This window comes from Anser anser (genome assembly GCF_964211835.1).
Source record: "Anser anser genome assembly, chromosome: 2".
NCBI lineage: Eukaryota > Metazoa > Chordata > Aves > Anseriformes > Anatidae > Anser > Anser anser.
In genome coordinates, this window is record NC_139721.1 from 137301846 (window position 1) to 137325490 (window position 23645).

The 23645-nt window shown below is 39.7% G+C and overlaps 1 protein-coding gene across 10 annotated transcripts in view; it reads right to left on the reverse strand.

Annotated features, from left to right (window-relative positions):
* LOC310895707 (putative acyl-CoA dehydrogenase 6) overlaps window positions 1-23645 on the reverse strand; it is an 89177-nt gene that overhangs the window by 22837 nt on the left and 42695 nt on the right. For 8 of the 10 annotated variants that reach the window (XR_014580881.1, XM_083827319.1, XM_083827316.1 and 5 more), the window contains 2 exons: window positions 12607-12736; window positions 4515-4621 (listed from right to left, as the gene is read on the reverse strand). Coding sequence is in view for 9 of the 10 variants with exons in the window: in XM_083827319.1 (XP_083683445.1) it covers window positions 4515-4621; window positions 12607-12736 (237 nt within the window). In the remaining variant the exon portion in view is untranslated. Of the gene's footprint in view, window positions 1-4514; window positions 4622-12606; window positions 12737-17202; window positions 23235-23645 lie in introns of all 10 variants that reach the window. The other 2 variants (XM_083827321.1, XM_083827322.1) reach the window with 1 other exon arrangement.

The window sequence follows — 23645 nt, forward strand, 5'->3', positions numbered from 1 at the left end:
CACGACTAGCGTAAAAGGGTGGTAGAACACATAGTGATTTACATCACACATCCCTTTGTTATGGTACAGCTACTAAAAAGATTAAATTGAGGTTGCCTGGAAGGCCTGCAGAAGAACTCTGAGTACTACAACGCAATCACAAATATAAACAGTATTTGCAAGCATGGCGTCACAAGAGACTAACTTCCCAAACAGAGATTAAAGAACAAATGCCTTACTAATGGGAATGTTCAAGTATTCTCAAGTGTGATGGTTGACAGTTTGCTTCAAGTACTTGAAAAATGACTATTTAAAATCAACTTATGAAGAATTTAGTATCTTCAACCTTAATTAAGGAAAGACGACCAAGTCAATAAGTAAACTTTAAATATAAAATATGACAGGCTTTGAAAACTTACTTAACAATTTACTAAAGTCAAGTGGACTCAGTCTCAGTGATATGGCTATTAAGATCCTTTGTCGTATTTGACTATAATTATTCTCCCTGATGGAGCATGGCCCCGGAAAAAGTCTACATTTCCCAGAGGGGGTGCTCCATAACTCATTTTTGGCAGGCCCACATCACTGGTCGTGTGGTGTCTACATCTCAAAAGCTTACAAAGTATGCTGTGTGGGTCCCTTCTAGGAAAGACAACAAGGTACTTGACATCATTGAAATGCTTATGAAGCAGCTAGCGCCAACTAAGCAACCAGAGCTGGTTATTTCACCATTCAAATCACACCATATTTGAGAATCAAGTTTTCTTCTCCAGTGTGCTGTTGTCTCTAGCCATGCATCTAAATAGATTTGACAAAAGGCAAGGTTGGCTTCAACTCTGAAGGTCAAACTTGTGATCACAGGTAGGCAACACATATCCTTTATGTCAAAAATGAAAACATATATCTGGAATTTACATCATCAGCACAGAAAAAAAAAAGGGGGGAAAAAACTTGCACATAATAGCTTCAAGTCTAACTGAATGAATAATTGCTTCATAAAACAGGAAAGTAAGGAGATTAATCATCAAAGTAAGCCACAATCTGGAGGTCAGAAGGTAAGAACTGCCATAGGTCAAACTGAGATAAATCTTGCAGATGAAAAACAACAAAATCCAAAAAGATTAAGGCAGTAAACAAAAAGGCTTCAGCTACAAAAGAAAAAGAGGATGAGAAATAGCATGAGGCATGCTGAGGATGCCTCAAAACTAAAGAAATATTTTGCATGCAATTACAAAAAGATTCCCAATATAGCTGACAAAGGAAGACATCTACAGGAAGGACCGTACAAAATTAAAATTAGTTAAAACAGATGTTGTTCGTCATAGTAATCTTCACAGCCTCAGAATACACTTGGAAACAAAAGAGAATTCAATTTACAGGTGACACCTTATTTCAAACCTACCTGATACAATTATTACAAAAGTGGATTTTCTAGAGAAAATTGGAAAAGAAAACAGGTCCTGTTGGACCCAAGCAAACTAAAATATTATGTTATTAGGCAACTATGAGTTAGATTTTATGTAAAGCTGAAAATTAGGACAAAAGTGGAAATGTGGGTAAGGAAATAGGCAAAGGGGAAATTACATCAGGTTGCATTAAAGGAGGAAGTGCTGACGTGCAGGGAGGGCACTACTGGAGCTTGGATATCAGCCTTTGGATGAAACCTATTGCATGTTTCCTTTAATGACCTTTAGAAGAAGAGCAGGAATACACCAACTAAATTTGTTGGTATCGCAAACCTGGGAGACTTCACCAACACAGACAACTGAGGTATCGGGCAGAAAGAAAGGAACGACCATGAGTTTTCAAAGACAACATGGCAAGTACAAGCACTTAGGCACAAGTAATAAGAATTACTGCTGCATTTTAAAATATCTCAGTAGAAAACCAGTAATGAATATGATCTACATAGTTAATCACAGTTCACAAGCCAGAAAATTGCTGTGTAACCGAATATATTTCTATTAGAGCTGGAAAAGCATTTGTGGCATTACAGACACCATGTACAATTCTGGCCTTTTATGCTCAAGAAAGATGACCTAAACTCAGAAAAGCTGGAACACTGAATTCCACTGAGAGGAAACGGGGCAAGATATCTATGTTGAAGAGGCAGACATGAAAGAGATTACTTGGTGCAGGTGTCTGCAAGACTTAACTCAAACACAGACAAAGTCTCTTCCATGATGTGCTCTAACATACCTGCAAAGATTATCAGCAAAACATCATATAAATTAAGGAATAACGGTGAGATAGAAAGAGACAAAGAACTGATGCATGTTTATGCTTTGTGGTACCATGAACCCTGAAATTAGAGTAAAGACTTCCTACCCTGACTGTTCTGTACTGTTCTGCTTTTCAAGCTTTGTGCTAGTTTTGTTGTATGTTGTCAATATTATGTACACAATACAATGACTACATTTGAAAGCAGGCAGTTCCTCCTTTAAATTGACTTGTAATTTATGTAAGAGTATAATACACAGTCCTTTTTATTCTGTTGAATTTTGAAAAAATTAACTGCAGGTACCTTTTGATTCTCATGTAGAGAAAAATCTTTTTCTTCTGTGTTTTCACTAGTTTCAGTAACTTTGGACCCGGCAGAAGAAACTGCGACAGATGCCTACTCTGTGCCATTCTTCAGTTTAAAATACACCAGCTCCCAGCACAGGAGCATGTCACCAAGCTTCATGTGTGAACAGTCGCTTTACTTTAGTGCTACTTTTTTTTTTATTTAAGGGAGAAAAACATCCCAATAACAACATGAGAAACCAAAGAGAATAACAAGTACAGTTTTACATGGTTTAAAGCATAGTTTTACATAGTTTAAAGCTAGGCTGCCTGGAGATGATGATCCTTGAGACATGCAAAGCAGTGCTAGTGAGAAGATAAGCTAGTGCTCCTCAGGCCTAAGTAGCCCATTTAGTTACCCTTTAGAAGCATTGCATGCTGGTTTCTGGATTTATAGCAAGGATCAGATGTTCCATGACAGCTAAAAAGCATCATCTTTTCATCCTGCAGTCTGTCTTACTGTGGCACTGACAGTATGAGTTCATCAGATAAATCCTAGTCCATTCCAAATTTTTCTTTAACTGTATTAATCCAAGTGTGTCATGCCAATTAAGCTAGATGATAAGCAACATGCAACTGAAAGAATATTTATGTTACTTATTATCTGGAACACTACATCCAAAAATTACAATCATATTTGGGAAGTTTTGATAATCAGGTAATTAAACTAGAGAGACATTAGCTCAAATAAATGATGTTGTGTTTCCTACATCACAAAACCTCAAACTTCAGATTACTTTAATGGAAAACAAGCCTATAAAAATGATAGAATTTTCTTATGAACAAAATCAGTTAACTAGAAAGGAAAATGATACTGGATTGTGCAAGAAATTTAGTCCCTTTATTTCATTATCCCCATTAACTCCCTTGAAAAGTGCTTGCTGCACCTTTGGTCTAATACTGAAAAATTATCTATTTGTCTTGAGAAGGAAACATGAGTTCGATCGAGGAAATGGACATAGGAATCAGTTTTGTTGATCACTCAGTGATTTTGTCTGCAGGAAGAAGACGTCTATAATTCGTAAGCATGTGGTGTGTTCAGCTTAGCCATCCTGCTTCCAAATAACAAAACCTCTGAAGTGGTTTCTTGTCATTTTCTTTTACCTCGATGCCCACAATCCACAGTTAGATGAGACATCTTTTACTACAAAATCTGTTGTAATGCAGCTGTTCAAATTAACTACTGCCTCAGGCACTTCAGAATGGTAGTTTCATTTGTCCGTGTTTTTAAACATTCTTGTACTGAAACAAGAAAAATAATTTCATGCAAAGTATCTAAATAACTAAACTCATACATTTGACATGGCAAATTCTTCGTTAGCTCTAAATAAAATAATTGCCAATTCAGAGACATTTTCACTGCGCAGAAATGACTGAAGGGGCTGAGGTGAGGTAAGAATGAGCAGGAGGAACTTATTGCAAAAGTGTGATGCCATCATTTTCAGAAGGGACTTGCTCTGCAATTTGTCCACATTCAGTGAGGACATCTGTTTTAAGGAAGTGCAAGTTTTGTACATTTGAACAGGCCACACACCATATCACACACGTCTACAGGTTTGCACAACTGACGGTGGCTGTGCAACTACAGGAGGTGCAGGAGTGCGCCCTGCCAAGTGGTGAGCTCAGTCAGAACAGGGGAGGTAACAGAAGCAGAAGGATGAAAACATTAGGAGAAATCTAGGGTCAGCTTGGCAGCTGCACATTAATCTGCTGTGCTCAGCCCATATCCATTTACTCACTGACATTATGTCTATGTATTCATTGAAAAACACATTCAATTTGATTGCTTTTGGAGGCATCAGATGTATGCGTTATTGCTCCTGAAATATTACTTCTTTGCCTTCACGATGCCAAACTGCCCTTTGTATTTCTTATGTGCGCTAGTGGCAAGGGGAAGGGTCAGTGAAACCAGATTCTTTCCATTAAAATGCCAGACTGTCTAAAATTGGCAATTTGCTAGGTTAACTTACTTGCAACATCTGACCCAGCTCCAGCTTCACTGATTCCCAAGCAAGCCACAAAATCTCCAGCTATAGTTGGTGCGAGGAACTGTTTTCTCAACTCATCAGAACCAAACCTGCAGCAATATAATGAAAAGATAGAATATTAAAAGCTTTTGAAGATAAAGTTCGTTTACAAGATACGTATGAGTTTTGTTCTACCCAGACAGTGATCAATTTGTCCATGACTAGGTGAAATCTATCCTGAAGCCAAAGACAGAAAAGACTTTGTCTAAAGCCATGAATCAAAGTCGTCACTGGAAGCGCAGCCACAGTCATTTTAAACAAGGCTTTTCCAACTATTCCAGCATCTTACTGCCAGAGAAATGTGTGGTTCAGATGTCCTCAATCTGATTTTTACGACTGCTACTTTATGAGCTATCAGATCTAAACAAACGTAGGCCCTACAAGAATCACAATGCTCCCGTGCTGGCCTGCAGCCAGCCAGGATGGAGGATCTCCTCTCTGCGTATCTTCTAACTTTTGCACCATCTCTTTGCTTGGTTTTAGTGGTGGCTGAAAAGTTATGACGTGTGATAGCCACCCTCTGCAAATATCTGTACATTATATTTATATCCCACATCTGCATTTAAGTAATACAGTCAAATGCATTATTGCTTGTTCACAGCCATTCTTGTAGTCCCCACCAAAATAATAAGGGAAACAATGATCTGTTGATGACATTTTACAACAACAAAAAAAAAGACACTTGGACATATTATTAATTAATATGTGCTATGCACATTTTATTTAGACTATGATTCCAGTCAGTTTCAAAAGGAGTGAGAAATTGAGAACTACAGCGTTTCTTGTCAAAACAGTGGCCTTTCCTAGCCAAATCTGTCAGCAGATGGAAAAGGAATGCTAGGTGTATTTGATAAAACCTTTACCCAGAGGAACCTAATTTAATTATCACTAATGAACACCCACTTTTAAAACACCTAAAGCCAATGCTCAGGGCCACCAGCTGCTCGCCCAGCACATGCAGGCCACAGCGCTCCCCAGACAAGGAGGACCAGACATCTCTTCGACATGCCACAGGCCTCAGAAAAGCAGCAGTTGCTCTGAGGACTGCTATTTCTTTGGCGAGATGCCAGGGGTACCAAAAGCTCCCCTGGGGACCAGAGGGGGCTGCTGAGTCCCAGTCCCTGGGAGAAAGGAGGAGGCACCCTTGAGGGAGGAAGAGCAAGGGTAAACTGTCTGCAGAAAGACAGTTCTATCAGACCATTAGAGAAGCAATGTCTGTCTTCCCTTCGTCCTTTCCCCTCCAAAAGGTAGAAGAGGCTGCTGAGGGTCAGCCTGCTCTCCCCCAGGGAAGTCCCTCCTCCCCAGAGGGATGCCAGCAAAGGAGCTCGAGGGCTACTGTGTAACAGGGTTTTATTTATTAATAAGGCTCCCAGCAACAGTGATTCCTTCCCCGAACAAGATTTTTTTCCTAAAGTTTAGCTGCCTGTGCCCATTTAAAGTGTGCTCCATCTTGTTTCATGGTTGATTTTTTCTTAATCTACTTCTACTGGTTTGGTCTTGCAGCTTGAATGGTGAGTTCATGGTCTTGTTCTTGAACCTCTCCTGTCCCAGCAAGAAGTCGTCCTTGTGTTGTGAGACCTATTTTCTATGAGCAGAAATCCATTAAAGTAAAGTTTCTCCTCAGTCCCCTCTAAGAGGCTTCTCAGGTCAGCATTTCCACTCATCTCCTTAGGCTCACCAGCTGCCTGAGCAGGCTGCAGTTAGCTGGGCTCTCTTGTTAAAATACTGTCACCCTACTTCCAAAGGAGCAATGCCACTTTACCTAAGGCTGACCCTTTCTCTCTGCTTTCACTCTGCCACAAAACAGCCAAAGAACATGAGAAGGCCAGAGACTGGCGTGGGAGCTGTCAGACATGTTCACTTTGTATACACGGGGAACTCAGCTCCTCGCCCTGTCCCTGCTGATAACAATCAGAGCTGCAATCCCAAATAAATATAAGAAGTGAGATTGGAGTGTATACTCCTTCTTCTCCAAGCATACTGGGAAAAAATCCCCCCTGGTCTGTTATGCAGTGTATTTTTTTTTCCTTAGGATATGATCAAGTACAGCCAGCTGAACGCTCCTTAGACCACACACGCTTAAAAAAAAAAAAAGGCACAACAGGAAAAAAACTTAGATTCTGAGAGGAGCCAGCAGCATTGCCTATTAGGGATTTCTGGCAACGCTTACAGATGCCTAAAACTTTGCCAAACTTTAGTTATTTCAACAGAGGATTTTCATGACAAGAACTTTCCTCAGAATAATGTTTTGCGTTTGATAGCTTTGTTTGCTTGTTTTAAGTTCCAGAAAACAGTTCAGCTCTTCCCAAAAATGAGGCTGGAGAACTTATTTTGCAATTAAAAAAATAATAATCTGGCAATGCTATCTTCAGAAGCTCATGCTTTGCATGAAGGATGTGCAGCCCAGCAAATGGCTAGCTTCCGCATTAGAAATATGTTGTTTCTGTACAATTCTACCCTTTTTAAACACATCCCAGAAAGATATCACGTTTGCATAAATGCAATACCCACTTCTTTCCAGTTTAATAGCTCCAGCATTAGACGACACTGTTTGCAAAGAGACCTTGCTCTGGCTCAAGACAGACCAGATTATGTCTGCTTTACGTTCTGGGGCCATATTCCAAAGCACAGGTTCCCATGTCATTAACTCTGCAGCCTTAGCATCCCTCTAAAATACATTTTCATGAATGTGCATGCCTATAGATAAGCACACACAGAATCTATAGTCAGAGTCTACAGTCAATAAACTAGAGCTCCTTGCCGATGTTGGGTAAAAGAGAAGTCCCACGGGTGAAACGAAGAGCTGCATGGGAGTGGTCCATCCTTTCTTGCTCCTGCTCTTGCTTGGTAAGCTACATTGGTGGAATGTGATGAATACAGACACAAAAATGACAGTGATATACAACCTTGTAAATTGCGGGTAAAAGGTTAAAAAATTATGGTGAAATACAGATGTAAGAACATTTCCTTGATCCACATAGTTTTGTTTAAGTGCTCTGCCAATTAGAAAATAGCAGTCAGTTCTATTAATCTCAAATACATATAAAAATATGGTTTCTGACACGTTATATTGCTCCATTGCATGAAAATATGAATATGAATGAAAGTATGTCTACTGCACATCACTGTTCTGACATAATTGGGCTGCTAATCATCCTGTTAAAGCTACAGATCTTACTCACTTTTGTTTCCTATGCTTCTGGGAGAAAAATGCTGAGCTGAAGTGAATTAATTAAATTAGTAAGGGAGGTTCTGAGTGGAACTGACATTATATGATACACTATTAAGTGATAATTGAAATTTTGAATATGAGCAAATGCAGGCAGTTCTAATACTGCTCTCAGCATTTGATCAACTCAGGCTTTCTTGCACTGGAGCTAACATATTCAAGAAATATAGCCTACTCCTAAATCTCATCTGGGCCTCTGGACCACTTAAAAGGGAATATAATACTATCCCTGAAGACAAGAGGTTTTCTAAATGCTCATTTCAAGAACGGCTGTGAGAGAAAACGCTGATCCTGATGCACATCAATGCAAAAGGGCTGAAGCCAGACCTTGACAGTGCAACAACTTTAAAAAAACTACTTACCAAACAAAGTTTTCAGATGATCTATGCAATGCTCTACAGTATGTCAAAGACAACACATCAATTTGATCATGGACTTCCCAGGAATATAAAGATGATTTCCTTTACCCAAAGAAGGGATTCACTCTTGCCTACCATCTCTTTCCTTCTTACATACTAGCAAGAAGTGAATTTGTCCCAATTCCCCTTCTGTTGTGCCCCCAGATTCAAACTATTAATAATGCAGTAGACATGAGCCATGTGGAATGCTTTTGCTTCAGGGTAATCCTGCACAGGCATCCTACCATTTGAGGTCTAGTCCCAGCTTAGCAGCACTCTGGGTCCTCAGTGTACATGAAAAAAAAAAAAAAAAAGAGAAAACAAAAGGGAAGAAATTCTTCTTAAAGGCATGGCAAAAAAAACACTTCACGAACAGCAGCAAGCACCCTTGGGTAGCATGGAAGCTTCCTTACGATCAGTAATTTGCATAACCTCGCTTTAAAAGAATCCACACTGCAATCAGCTTTCTCTCTGTGAGTCCCTGTTTCCGTCAAGATAAGAAGACATGCAAGTTTTAAAATACCACATTTAGAAAAACTTATTTACTTTTTGTGAAAGACATCAGAAGAAAAAAAAAAGCAATAAGAAAAGTGTTCTGGCTCCCCGTTTTTATCAAGCCTTTAAGCTTCAGTTATTTGAAGATTTTATGAAATAAATTGCTCAGTTTGCGGCACAGCAACATTCTGCAAAGAATACAGATGAGAAGTCCCTCTTGACTACCTGAAGGGTTCTGGTTAAGAACAATTACGTCAATCTTCTATTTATTTAAGAATGCATTTTGCACTGAAGTGCAGGTATTGTAAAACGGGAGTCAAATTAAAGATTATCCTTTTCAGACAATGCTGTTTTTAAGGGCTACCATGTGGTGCCACCACACCAGCTCTGGAGACCTCAAGGTTGCCCACCAGACAGCATGGCCAGGCCATCATAAGGAGCTGGAGAACCCTCAAAGGTACGGTACCAGCGTGAAGCTGTTTTAAGAACAATTAGCTCAGAAGCAGCTGCTTGATACTGCCCCACTGTGCCTGTATTGATCTGGCCAGGCTAGATGTTTGAGCCCAGGTGTGGACAACTTCTGATTTTCCACCAGGCTTATCAGTGCAGGCACAGCTATGGGCACGCAGCTTCTGGCCCGTGCCAGCTCCAGAGACGGAAGGAATTTGCTTACAGTGCTGCACCCAAAAGGGCACTGGAAAAAAGACCTGGAAAAACAGAGAAAAAGTGTGGGTAGTACAAATAATTCAGATCTCCTCTTTCAGGCTCCTCAGCTAACCGAACCTTTATTTGTTTCTACGCAATTCACCTGAAACAGTCTTCATTATAGCTCAGGACAAGAAGTGGCATGCTGACAGATTAAGTACCAAATGAGAGACAGGTGACACTATTTCTGAAGGAGCACAAAACTGTTCCCTTTACACTATGCCCATGGCTCTCAAATCACCTTTCTGATTTTCACTGTTTTCCCAGCTGATTAAGTGGATGATCCTGCTTTTCAAAGCTGCTGTTCTGATCATCAGCTGCAACTTGTCTCCCTTACAGCAAACAGGAAAAGGGACAGTAAAATCTTATTTTATATATATATATATATATTAATTCTCAGATATGACACTGTTCAGCATGGAGAAAGAATCTGCAATGAATAAGCTGATGAAATAGAAAAGCACTTCATCAAAATATCATCGCTATTCTTAGTGTCTTCCAATAAATAAAAAGAAAGAAAAATCAAGCAAAGTTTAATGCCTACTGGTGAGATAAAAGGTCTTTATGCTGATCTGGTATCACTAGGGATCACTACAGGTCTGTTTAAAAGCACAGGAAAATGTATTTCATTCACTGCCTGAGCTGAGAGCTGCTTTCTCCACTCTACTTGTAAGCATGAAAGCAAGCAAGGTATTATATCTGGAATGCATTTGAAAGATCTGACAGAGTTATGTTCAGAACCAGACACATCATAGGTCAGGTCACTGTTGACAGAATATTTTGCATTTTGTTCTCAAATTTACAAGTGCTACTGCTTCACTTAGAGGAATCTGGAAAAAAAAATGGAGCAGTCTGGGCATCTTTCAGCAAAGCACAACTATTTTCCTCTGTATTTGTCTGCACAATAGAAGTGCATATAAATCAAAATCTTCAGGGTTGCTTCCAAGTATGACCATGCATTTAACTTTCTGAAGGTTGTCAGAAAAAAAACACATGAAGAATGAAGTGAAAGGGGGTATGACCGTGAACAGGCAAACAGATATGAGCAACATTTTCTAAATCACTATGCTCTTTGTAGCTTATATCGTTAAAACTGTTACTACAATGTACTTCTCATTTAACTGAATATCTCAAAGATCTTTGCAATCTCAGCTTTGCAACAGCCTCTCATTGGAGCAAGAAACCCATGGAAGTAGAAGGAATAGCACCAGGAAGCATCCTAACTTTTGATATTTTAAGACTTTATTTTTCTAAAGTTTGAAAATGTAAAGAGTTGTATGTGTGTGTGCATACGCATACGTGCATCCATCCATTCAAACTACCGCACTGTCTATATACCTAATTGAGGAAACATCTGTAATTTATGTCCGCAGTGTATCTTCCTGACACATCACATTCACTGAGTCAGCTCCCAGGTGCACTCGTACGTAGTGGAAAGCTGAATAAAACACAGATTTAGGAAAGCCACCAAAGGGCTTCAGACTTCATTTTAAAGCTTTATAGGGGATGATATTTGATTCCTGTATTACTATTTACTTAATGCATCATTAATGCATCATGTATCACGATGCTTAGTTAAGATGCAAAATTTGGATTAACTCTTCAAACTTGTTTGGGACCACCAAAGTACAGAGATAGCTTTAAAGAAACCATCCAGGTGGTGAACGCAATTTAAATGCATCACCCAGGGAAAGCAATCAACCCCCTCCCTATACTGCATGAAGTGAAGCTGCACCAGTGCAAAACTTCCTGTAGCAGCCAGCATTCTCTTTTTAATACCAAGTTTCACTTTTACTTCTTACAGTAGGACGACACTGACTTAACGGTGGAGGAAATGGTGAGTTCGCTAATACAGATGGCAATTCAGTTACAAATGTCATCATGTTAATAACATTTTCACATTCACTTTCTGAGAGCATCCTCTTTAGTATTTTACTAGCACAACTGTACATAGTTTCATTGCTTTACTGAAGCAGAACTGAGCAGCATAAAGCCAAAAATTCCTGCAATGGAATGAAATTCTGTCTTTGTTTACCCACAGATTTTTTTAAAACCCTGGGAATAACAGGCTATCATGGGGGCAAGATAGTATTCTTGGAGGTCTTTTAAAACACTAGTTTTATTCTCTGTTGGACTATAAATAAGCTACTGTTGCAACAGACAAAATGATCTCCATGCTTTCAGTACGATTTTAGTGCATTACACAAAGGAGAAAAAAACTATTAGGAAGATTTCCCATGGCTGAGACCTCCAAAGTCACACATAGCCAGAACAAGAATGGATGGACGGGTGGATGTAATGGGGATGGAGTCCGAATTCCAGGCTCTACAGGTGGATTTACAGACATTTTCATTCAGAATGATAACAAACAAACAAACAAACAAAAACAACAAACACTAAAATGCTCTTCTGTGCAAATACTCCCCTCTTGTATACCTGTTCTGTGCAGAAAAATTTCTGACTTCATCTCCATTATCTGAATGTAATCCCCACCACCACCTTCCAGAGTTTTTAGGTGTAGCCATGTCCCAGGGACAAACTGCTAGACCGGTGTGTCACCTCCCTCTAGTTTTGCAAGCTGCTGTTCTGATGCAGAATGTCTGTGAAGCTACTAAATGAATACGGAGAAGCTGTTAACTGCCACTTTTACTGAGGGAAAGAAGAAAAAAATGAAAAAAAAAAAAAAGAAAAATCAGCTTCAAAAGGTGTAGGAGCCTGAGTGATAGCAAGTCATAAAAGGTGAACACTGACGCAAGCAAATGAGAAAAAGAAAGATGAGTAATTGCCTGGAATGGGAGTACTTAAGCAGCATGATACAGGTGATAAAATTTTAGCAGGTCTTACACCAATCCTGATCATTATTTTTGAAAAGTCAAAGTTGGCAAGGAGCACCTTGAGAAGCTGCAAAAAAAGCCAGTAAATTATAAAACAGAATTAGACTCATCCTAATTAGTACAACTAAATGCAGCCTTAGAGGATGACTGCATGGGGATACCTGGCTAAGAAAAAAAAAAAGCCACAAACATGAACAGTGGGATTCTGGAATTAAGATTGTTTTAATTGGTTGTGGCACCGCAGTTCTATGTTTGGAAACACATCATTTAATATTAAACGTGGTTTGCTTTTTATTACATAATAAAAGGACAGGTTTTAGGCTTAAACACACAAACTGCGGTGTTTAGGTTAAACGAAACATTCTGGAAATTACCTTGTTAGAGCAGGAGTAGCCATGCCAGCTTGCACCCCGATAGCCATAGGAATACCTCCACAGCGGATACTTCCCAGCTCTTCCGCCACTGCAATGTTATACGAGAAGTCCAAGCCCATGCCGCCATATTCTGGGGAAAAAACACATCTATCACTTGGATATTATATATTCGGTGGAAAAAACAAATGAACACACTGATGTTATAAGCTGGCATAAGTGAGAAGAAAAAAAAAGTATTGCTACTGCAAGGATTTGCCAACTGCAATTTTACTGCTAACTTTTAAATATTTGATTTTATCAGCTTTCATTTCAGAAAAGTGACATCACGCTACTCTTTACAAAACCTGAATTTAAAATTACATCTGCTCTAATTACCCCTGTGCACATCAGGTCACCCCGGACATGTTAAGCAGCATCATTACTTTTAGCAGAAACAGCAAGAAAAGCAAAGTGCTGCTCAGAATGGCATCAGTAGGAAAAGTCACTCTTTCTAACGGCAAGGACACATGAACAAATCATCACAAAGTAAGACGTGCTTCTGTTTCTCCATGATAACCCCTCTCTGTGTGCTCTCATCCCTCACAGCACTCAAGTGGAACTCATCTTTCTCACACTGAGCAGTCAAGTCAGCGCCAAACAAGACTGCATGCACATGGTGTCCACACGTGAAGTTGCCCCTGTAGCTCAAAAATCAACGTTAGACAGAAGCACAATACCAAATATGCATACTTCATATCCTGGCACCTGGTCGTCGCAGTCATTAAAGCTTTTTTCATTAACGCAAGGTTGATGGCCCAGGGCCCAGGGCGTTCTTCCTCCCTACATTCCATTCCACAAATTCAATTAAAGAGGATATTATTCTTCACCTCCTTCCTAAGCCCAGCACTGATAAACCCCCACACAGCGAAACACAGAAAAGCGTTGTGTTTCTATGATGGATGAGGTAACTTCTAACTGTATTAAATAGTTTTTATTCCAGAGGAAATATGGTGAGAAATAGCCTCCTGCTTGACATCGTTAGTTGACTGAGTAGTTGTGATTAGATAATGTTAGATAAGGAAGCATTTTCATCTTTTTACTCATTTGAAGACCAGCTAAGAAAATGTCAAATAAATAGATATAATCTCCCTACCCCCACACCCAATACGGGGCAGATGACCATCTTCCGTCCTTGCCTGCTCACATCAAGCACTATCTGAGCTCACCCCTCTACTGACCTTTGACATTTTCCAAAAACACCATTAATTATAAATCAAAACACCACAGTGCATAAAAACAGAGGGTTTTGTATTCTATCATCTTTTTCCTAAACTCACGGAGACTGTCTTTGTGCCTTTTTTTTTTTTTTTTTTCTATAGAGAGAAGGAAAAGCACAAATGGAATGGACTAAGTGCTAAGTGTAGTTTTCAAGTAACGTTTCTCCCTAAGTCTGTCCAAATGGTCTGGATTGTCAGAATTACAAAATGGCTACTTTTCAACAATTTTATCTGAAAATAAAACATGTTTCTTAAAGACACAGACAACATTTAAATTCCTACTGGGAGCTGAAGCAGTACAGTCAAACGACAGTAATAGGGGAACATCTTTAGCATAATATATAATCCCAATGTAGTTTCCTCCTGAAACTACATGAAAACTTGTAACTGTGCACTACCCTCAGCACTGGAAAATGAGGGGTGGACTGGAAAACTTGGGTGTTATAAAGTACATTTTAAATATGAAAACATTCAGCAAACAGGAAAAGCATCAGAGTAATAACAGATAACCTCAGTTTTGGTACTGGACAAATGCTTTCCACTTGATTTTTTTTAAATAGTCTGTCTCTTTATTGCCAAACTGCAGCTGTTATTAATTTTGTCTTTTGTTTTGCCTACCAAACATTTGCACTCCTGTCTGTTAATTACATTCACAAATCAAAACTTTAGTTTCATGATTTACCCAGAACAACTTCACCAGAGGAATGTTACGCACACAACCGAACCTAAGGGGGACCACTTTGTGCAAGCGTGCACCGTACATACATCCCTTGTTTGTACCATAATGCATTATAAATAATGATATAATAGACTTAAGTTACTCTCATTTGAGAGCAGTTACTAAGTGGTACAATTTAAAAACAAAATGCTGTAAAAGAGCAGTTCTCAAAGTCGTGATATTCAAGGATTTTCCTACCAGAGAGAAGAAAGAGAACAAAGCCTCAGATGCTGAGAAGCTGGAAGGGGAAGCCCTAGCAAAGAGATGGTGCACGCTCCAAATACTTTTTAATCTGGGGATAGATAACACAAGAAACAACCACAGCTGCAGACAGGCAGGAAGGCAGAAGCAAACTGTAGGAACCCTGTGGAGGAGGCAACACCGAACTTTGCGTTAGTTCTGCTCCAGAAGCCAAGCAGAAAAGGGTTTCATGGAGAAACGCGAGTGGTTTGATGGATGACTGTGGGGAACACCACTTTTGAAGCTGCTGTGGAAGGAAGGCAGGCACGATCCCTGCCACCCCGAATGTCGGCATATATCCATGCCATGATCACCAACACGGAGATGCCCAGCAGCACTCAGCTTCCTCCAGCACAAATTCACCTCAGACCAAGACAAAACCAACAGACCGTTCTCATTTCCACCTCCCGAAGATATGCCGGTGAACATTTCACAGAAAGAGTGTTTAATTCTGTAAACATAATTTGTACTGTTCGTATGCAGGAAGGTTGTGTTCGCCACTTCCATCAACAAAACACCTCCTGCAAGTATCTGCCCAATGGTGTAATGCTACTAGGTTGATCTAATTTTCATTCAGAAAAGCAAACAGCATGCCCAACATAATTTTTGGTGGAAAAACAGTTAAAGGAACCAAACCAATTTCAGATTTGATTGTTTTTGTTATATGCAAATATTCACATGTAAAACATTTCTAGGGTAAATATTTCATTTAACTTTAAATTGAGATGAGTGACGTTGAGAGAATTGTTTGGTTACATTTCCATTTTTATTTTGTGAGAAATATTGAAAGAACAAAGCCAAGCAAAACCAAGCACGAAGTCTAATGGCACTGACATGTTTATAATTCAAAACAGGTAGAAAAAGGCAGCTCCGCTATGTTCAAATTGTTGCTGTTCTGCTGACAATAGCACAACTTCCAGCTGTTAATCGGATTCATCTGCTATCTTGTCCATTGTTTGATTTCAGGTTCTTACACAAAGAAATTGAATTATAAAACCCAAAGCAAGCATACATGAACACACAAATAAAAATTCTGCACTGCAGCCCATGGGAGGGAGCTGCATTGGAGCAGGGGAGATGCATAGGGAGGAAGGAGCAGCAGACTGGGACTGGGGAGGACATAGAGGAGCTGGGATGAAGGACTGGAGCTGAGCTAGGGGAAAAGGGAGTGATGGGGGGTAAAGGTGTTATTTCAATTTGTCTTCTTTTTCCTCAGGACACAAATCCTCCTTTTTAGTTGGCAATTAATTGGAATAATTTTCCCCAAGCCAGGTCTGCTTCACCCGTGATGGTAACTGGCGAGCGATCTCCCTGTCCTCCTGTCAACACCTGAGCCTTTCCTTCGGGTTTCCTCCCCTGTCCTGTTGAGGAGGGAGAAGGAGCCAGTGGCTGGGTGGGGGTCTGGCTGCTGGCCAAAGTGGACCCACCACACCATGGTCTGTGTACTGCCTTGTGCTCTTCTGCTAACCATCACCACACGTTATTTTAACCTGAGGAAAAAAAGCTCCTTATTTTATATCAAGCAGTTTATTTCTACCCTGTGAAGATCGTAACACTTCCAGTGGAGTGGGAGCCCAAAAAATAGTGAGTTTAAATAAATGTGTTTTTTAAATGATACAGATATATATTCTTCCAGTAAATCTAATAATTTAGGGTATCAGGACCTATACATATGAATGTAGGCAGACAACAAAGATAATGTCCAAAAATACAAATAAAAAAGCAGGAGTACCTGATCTTCAGCTGCACCACATGAAAAGAGAAACACTGCTGAGAAGATCAGCGGAGAAAATAGTAAAACATGAAGAATGTCTAAGAAAAAGGACCTACAAAAGCAAAGGAGAAGCTGAGGACTTCCACATGATCATTTTATTTTTGTGGAGACCAAAAGGTTTCTTGTCCCTTGTTCAGCTACAAGCTCCCTATTCAAATATGACTGTTCAACGATGAAACAGGCTCGAAGGCTCTAGTCCAAATTTTGTAAGAGCTTACTAGTGTTTCTATTTGGAAACTGCTTCTGAACCCCACCTAGTAGCTGTCAGTTAGACTGTATCTGAGGTGAAAAGGATCTATAAGTGAGTTGCATCAAGGAGAAATGGCGGGAAGGGGAATCTTCAGTGTTTTAAGAATGTGAGCAAGCCTGAAAAAAAGCAAGGATGAAAACACACAGTCATATGGGTAGCTGGATCTTCACTGCCAATATAATTTCTTTGCTTACACAGCTTCCAAAGTTCACACAAGGTGTATCTATACCAAAGTGGATCATGCAGTATTATTTCTACTGTTGCCACCTACCTCAGTGCAAACAACCACCACCAACAGAAAAACACAACACATGCTCTTATTTCTAGCGACTAGAAAGACAAACAAAACATGAATCACCTCCCATCCCGAAGACAGGTCTGAGAGAATCCTACATCTGACACCAAGATGACAGAGTTAATTGCCAGTTTTCATCACAGCCTATGATTTTGAATCAACAGAAGAAAAATGTAAGTGTTCAAACCCTACTCACCTGTCACAAATATCGTTCAAAAATTTCAACTCCAGAATACTACGAAGAGCCCTGAGGTTACACAACTGCAAATGTAATCAGACAGGACAGTATATAAATCCTACCGTAATTCCCTTCCTCTTCTTTACATAAAGGTAATTTAAAGAATTGCCAAAGGTGTGCTCTCCATGGTGTTCAATTTCCCATGAACCCATCCTGAAAAGTCTAGGCTGATCAAGACTGGAAGATACTTTTTGAGCCTTATTTGATTCTGCTGGATGTATTGAATAAAACCTCTTATTTCATGTAACAGAAACACTGTGAATGCATTTCAGCTTTGTTGAGATCAACACACACATTTTTTGGCTATTTCAACTGGATCAATCCATGGGGAAAAAAAAAAAAAAAACAGATAAAGAAACAAATAAAAAGCCTTGTATCAGGTGCAAAGTTCCCCTTGGCAGATTAGCTCAGTCAGATGGGTCAAACTCCCTCAGTTTGACCAAAAAATTGTCCTAAAGGAGGACGGATTATGGTGCTCTACAATTTTGTTTGGTGATCTACCACAAAAAGTACTTGATCTCTCACAGATGCTCATTAGTTTATCCAAAAAATCCAAGGCAGATAAGGACTTGGGAGCTAAAGTTTTAGTTGGTAATGTTAGTCTTGTGATCCAATATTGCTTGGAAAAAAAAAAAAAAAGATATGGACTGGCTGCTCATTCCTTTTCAAACACACATGGTTAGCAGCATCAGGACAGCCCCTGAGCCACTGACAATGCAAATCGTGTATTCCCACAACACTCATTAATGTGCAAGTCATCCTTGCTGCCAATTCAGAAACCAAATTCACTGAGATGGATAAGGTGATCAGATCTGCCTATTGCTGTTTTAGATAAGACAAAGCTACACTAGAAAATACAGTAGAAAATTTTCTCAGAGTGTAAATATAAGAAACCCCTTATATTAACAAGCAAACAGAACAAGCCACTGAGCAGGCCTGGGCCTAGCTGGCCTGGCCTGGGCCTAGCTAGGGGGTGTGAGCACATTTAAAGAGGGTACAAAGCTGTCTAGGACACTGCTTTGGAAAGCCAGAGCAACAGATTTTAAATCACTGCTTGACAGCTGCTGCACAAGCTAATGAGGATCTCACTCACAAATTTATAAGCTTGCTTTATTTTCTAAATGGACATGCAGCAAGACTAACTGCTCTGTGAGCCAGCAATCACTTCTGCCTGTATCTTCAAACTCAGAAGGATACCAGAGCTCTCCAGAAATCACAAAAATCCCCCCCAGATTGTATATAAACAACATTATGAGGAAGGAAAGGCTAAGCTGCAGAATACTGATGATATGAAACATGGCAACACAAGGAACACCAACAGAGAGAGACAAAAAAGAAAATCCAAGATTGCATACTGTCCTAAACAACAGCTGTTGCATCACCTCTAACTCAGAGAAAAACTTGATGCAATCACTGCTCACAGATTCCCCAGTTGTCTTCTGCCGATTTATAAGCTGATTATTTTTCCCTCTCAGCTCCAACCCAACACCAATTCCACAAACGCCTACTTAAACCATCCTACTTTTTTTTTAAGGTTAAAAAGTACAGATCTCAACTATTATATGTTTGAAAATGTCAGTACAACTAAACACCACAGCACAAAGAAAATTGGAAATAAACACATGGACAAATGAAATCCGGAGGTGTATTGGTTGAATACCACACTTCCTAAGCTTTGATGGCAAAGTCATGCTACTTCTCATGGGGTTTCTATTTGGGCAAGCTCATAAACAAACCATAACCTTGGTTTCAAGAATATATCACCTCCCTGCTGCTTGGGTCAGACAATCAGCAACTGCTGCCAAGCTCCTTGCACACGCTGAGCACATACACTGCTCCGACATGCTGTGTGTTCACCTAGTTTAAGCTGTTCTTGCGGATGCGAAGTTTAATTCTCTGAGTCAGGCTCATCCAGCAAGGAATATTGCTCCTCTCCAACTTGGAGGTTGACACCCTTCTGACAAACAGGCAAATGTTGCATCAACATCCTTTGACACTGTGCGTGTCCACTCCAGTCCGACTGACGCCACCGTGAATCAGCCCTCAGAGTCACTGAGATGTGCCTTCAGACTCGGTAACATACAGTAACGTACAGAAATTCAACATCCTGTAGGTGAATGGGTCAAAGAAATGGGAACAGATTTAACAACAGACAGCACACAGACCCCAAAGAACTCCAGTTCAAACCCAAAGGAGAGACAAGGGGAGTGACAGGACTGAATACAAGTACATATGGTTGTAAGAAGTTTTTAGGTGCTTGATGAAAAGCTGTCAAGATCTGAAATCGAAAGAAACAGTACTCAGTTTTGTAGCAAACCCTCTGACCACAAAAGCAGACTAATTTACTTTCACTTCTTCAAGGCAGCAGGACACACAGCCAATATTCTAAAGATCCAGAGCTCATTCTGTATTCTACATAAAAAATTAAACTGAAAAGCAATAATATATAAGCCAGGGATTAAACGGATTTACTAAATTTACTACTTATTAAAATTTCTCTGCCAAGACTTAATACCAAGGTTGACTATTTAGCAGCTGAAAACTGTTTAACGTTCTTTCCTACAAGAGCTTTTATTCAAGTTCAAGCTGATAAATAGCTTGTTGGAAAGCTGTACTGGAAAACTTAGCCAGTTAGCTCACAATGTCACATCCAAAGATTTTACTAGATCACAAGTTCCAAAACTTGCAGTCTCCACAGGGGGTTATAAACTGAGAATTAGAAGGAGGGCAGAGAAAAATTTGAGAAATGCTGTTTTTTTTTTTTCAAAAAAAAAAAAAACCTCTAGCAAAACAAGGCTTTAGAAATATGTGTACTAATACAATGAAGTTCAGACATTCTCTGGAGCCAGACTAGCAAGCAAAAGTTCAGCAGCTCAGGCTTCAAAACAGAAGTACACTGCGGAGACTTCCACAGGACTTCTATCAGCACAGGAGTACAGGACCAAGTGGTTTTCCAGTGGCTGTTCCCCAAAGTCCTCGAGAAGCTGGACCAGTTACTGGAAAAAAAAAAATAATAATCCCCTGCCATCCCAAAACATGTCACATTGTAGATCAACATACTTCTAGCACTGTCACTGCGAACAAATTATTAAAGAGCCATCTACAAACTATTGCAACAGGTATAAGCGTGCTTCACTGTCATTAAGTAATTTCCTCGTTTGCAAGTATTACCAGCCAAAATTCTCTTCAGCTGGCAACATCTGCATCCACAGGGGTGACACAAATGTGGCAGAGAGCAATGGAGAACCTGTTCCCTGCTTTGTTGAGTTTGTGAAATCTGATTGGATTTAAAATTGCTTTGAGCTAGCAAAAACAAAACAATACAAGAGCACCCCTATTTCTGGGCAATAGGCTGCGGTTTGCTCTCTAAGACAAAAAGCCTGTCTTCATTTTATGAGGAAACATCACGAGTTCGACCTCAGACTGGAAAAAAAATAAAAAAGTCAAAGAAAAATGACAAAGTTCAGATTTTTTTTTTATAATATGACGTTGTATTCTTATTCCTCCCCCCCCACAGTTTAGTTCTTATTTCTGCCTCTGACTTTGTGTACATCTTTTCTCTTATGATGTCAGACATGTTATATCATAAACTGGATCATCCCTCTCTGTTTGTAAAAATGCTAACACAACAGGATTCTAACTTGAACTTCAGTCTCCAACATGAAAAATGCTACATCACTATTTCCTATTATTTACCTTGAAATTGGAGGGTGTGTCTTACATGGGATACTGGCCACAAGTGCAAGGACTGCCAGTATAGTGCAGAGCATGCCAGAAATCAAGTTCTCCATCCAAGACTGTTTTCTTCAGAACTTTCTACTCAAAATATTTTATTATTTCTATGAGCATTCCATAATCCTCTGTGCTATGCTCCAAAAAATTAACATTTATTCAGATTATTGATCTCTTTTTTTTAATTTTTTACAACGAAAATAGAAAATAGGTTTAGCCCAAGGCAATTAAAGACTATAGGAAAGTGCATTTGTGCTGCTGACTGTATAAGCTCTTGCAGCGAAAGTCAAACCTCTCCTAATCGTCAATACTATCTTTAAAACTTACAAATCATTCAGGAACTAGAACAGAGATGTTCATGCATTCAGCAGCAGCTCAGGAGCTCCCAGAATGCCAGAGGATGGCTGTTCACCTCTATCGTTTTGTTTTTTTAAAAGCAGCTACACAACAAATCATATTTAAATCTGCATTCTTAAAATATCACAGTAGAGTAACAAAGCAATAAATGTATTCTTCAGGAAAACAATACCTTAAATATGTGGTCACATGGTAAACTTGCAAAGAAATTTGCAATTTTATTTTATTGCATATGCTGAATAATTCTGCTGAAATATATTAAAATCAAAACATATTGCATTGTATATACTCATAGGATGGCTCTAAAACTGAGATTTAAAGTATTCACATTCTAAAATTAAAGGAGCAATGAGTTTACAATCATGGAAAAAAAAAGAAGTCCTTTTTCCCAGAAATTAGGAAATTATTGCAAGAGATATTTGAAAAACAGTCTCAGAAGTGATGCCAAATAACTGAGTTATCTTCATGGCTCAATGATCTTGCCAACAACACACCTTCCCTTCACAGCAGAAGACAATTACCACTGAGGCTGCAGCCTTCTTCTCCTCCTGAGGAGACAAATGCTCCGGAGCCATCCCTCAGCTCTCCCACACATCCACAAGCAGATGGAAACTGGCATGGATGGAGAAGGGAAAGGTAGCTTTTCATGAAGGAAAATGCACTTGTCAAGACTACATATTATTATTATTTTTTAAAGTTTGTGTTGTTCCATGCACTTTCCATTAGATCCATCTAATTGAAAACAATTTTAAAAACGTGATAGGTTTGGCAACCATCCATCAGATACCAAGAGCTGATTACAGTGTTGTGTGTACTGTTTCTAAATAAGTCAGTGAAACATCTGAAATAAAAAACTCCAGTCAATTTATCGGTACGTAGGTGTAAGCGTCTCCAGAAACAGAACACGCAATTATAAAATTATGTTAATACATTAAGGCTTTTTGGCATGAGAGGTACATCTCTTTCCATCTTGGAAGATCTCCATGCCAAAATTTTTGGAGGCGCTATTTTAGAAACATATCCGATGGCCTCACAAATATTTGTCTGATTTTTCAAATGTCTGCAGCCAGCCAGCATTAACACAACAGGCTTCTGTAGCCTGGAGACCCCGCTGAGCAGAACAGGGCTGTAACAGAGTGAGCCGAGCGGGATTTTATTATCACATTTTTATTGCCACATTTTAGCATGGTTGCACAGCTGACTGCGTAGCCACTGAGGTTGCTGATGCAGCCTTTGCTGGCCTCCTAGCCACTATTTCTGTCAAAAAAAAAAAAAAAAAAGTATTTTCCTTGTAAGCCAGATCTCCAAAAAGCTGGTGATAAGCTTTCAGGTATTTCAGAGATGCCATAGTTACGTGCTGGGCTGAACTGATGTGCAGGGAGGCCACTGCTGCTGGACCTTCCAACGTGGCTTCAAGCTGAGGTGCTGGGACGGCCGCATCGCTCGCTCTACCCTATCGCTTGGTTGAGGCCACAGATGCCCAGACAGCTGTGCTGGATTGTCTCCAGCTCACAGGCACGTTTCCACAGAACTCTTATCTCACACCCATGGGGAAACCTTCAAAATCTCCGTGCACCTTTAGCCTGGTGGAGTCTAGACTGTCTTCATAAATTGCCCAAGAGCCGTATCAAGTTGCTTGAATCTGTGAAGCAGCTTTTTCAGCAGCATTAGCATAATAAAATCCAGAGTTAGGTGCAGAAGCAGCAACATGATACATAAGCAGCCACAGGTTTTAATCGGTGATCCACTCTGAAGCTTCTGCCACGTCCTACATGGAATTATAACAAATGCATTAAAACTCGTAAACTTCAAGATATTGAGCAAACTGCACTGTTATCATGTTTTCTCTCCTTTTACAGACTACAACTATTTGCTAATTCATTATGCTTAACAAAAAGCCAGTTTACAGCTTTTCTCAGCATTCGGAACTCTCACATTGAGCAACTCTAAATTAAACAGCGAGCAAAGAAGCAGTGGTTGTGCCTCCTTCCTCGCAACTACATCGTTACACTGAACCACGAAGAATGAGGAAGCCCACACCAAAACCATCAATTTACACTCAGCTCTCACTCCACATTTAAAATAGTTGAGGAAAGAACAAAAACACTGTTCTTTGAATACTGAATGGCCTCAAAATTAGCAGTAAGGTTTGAGACCATGCTATACTCCACTGAAACAA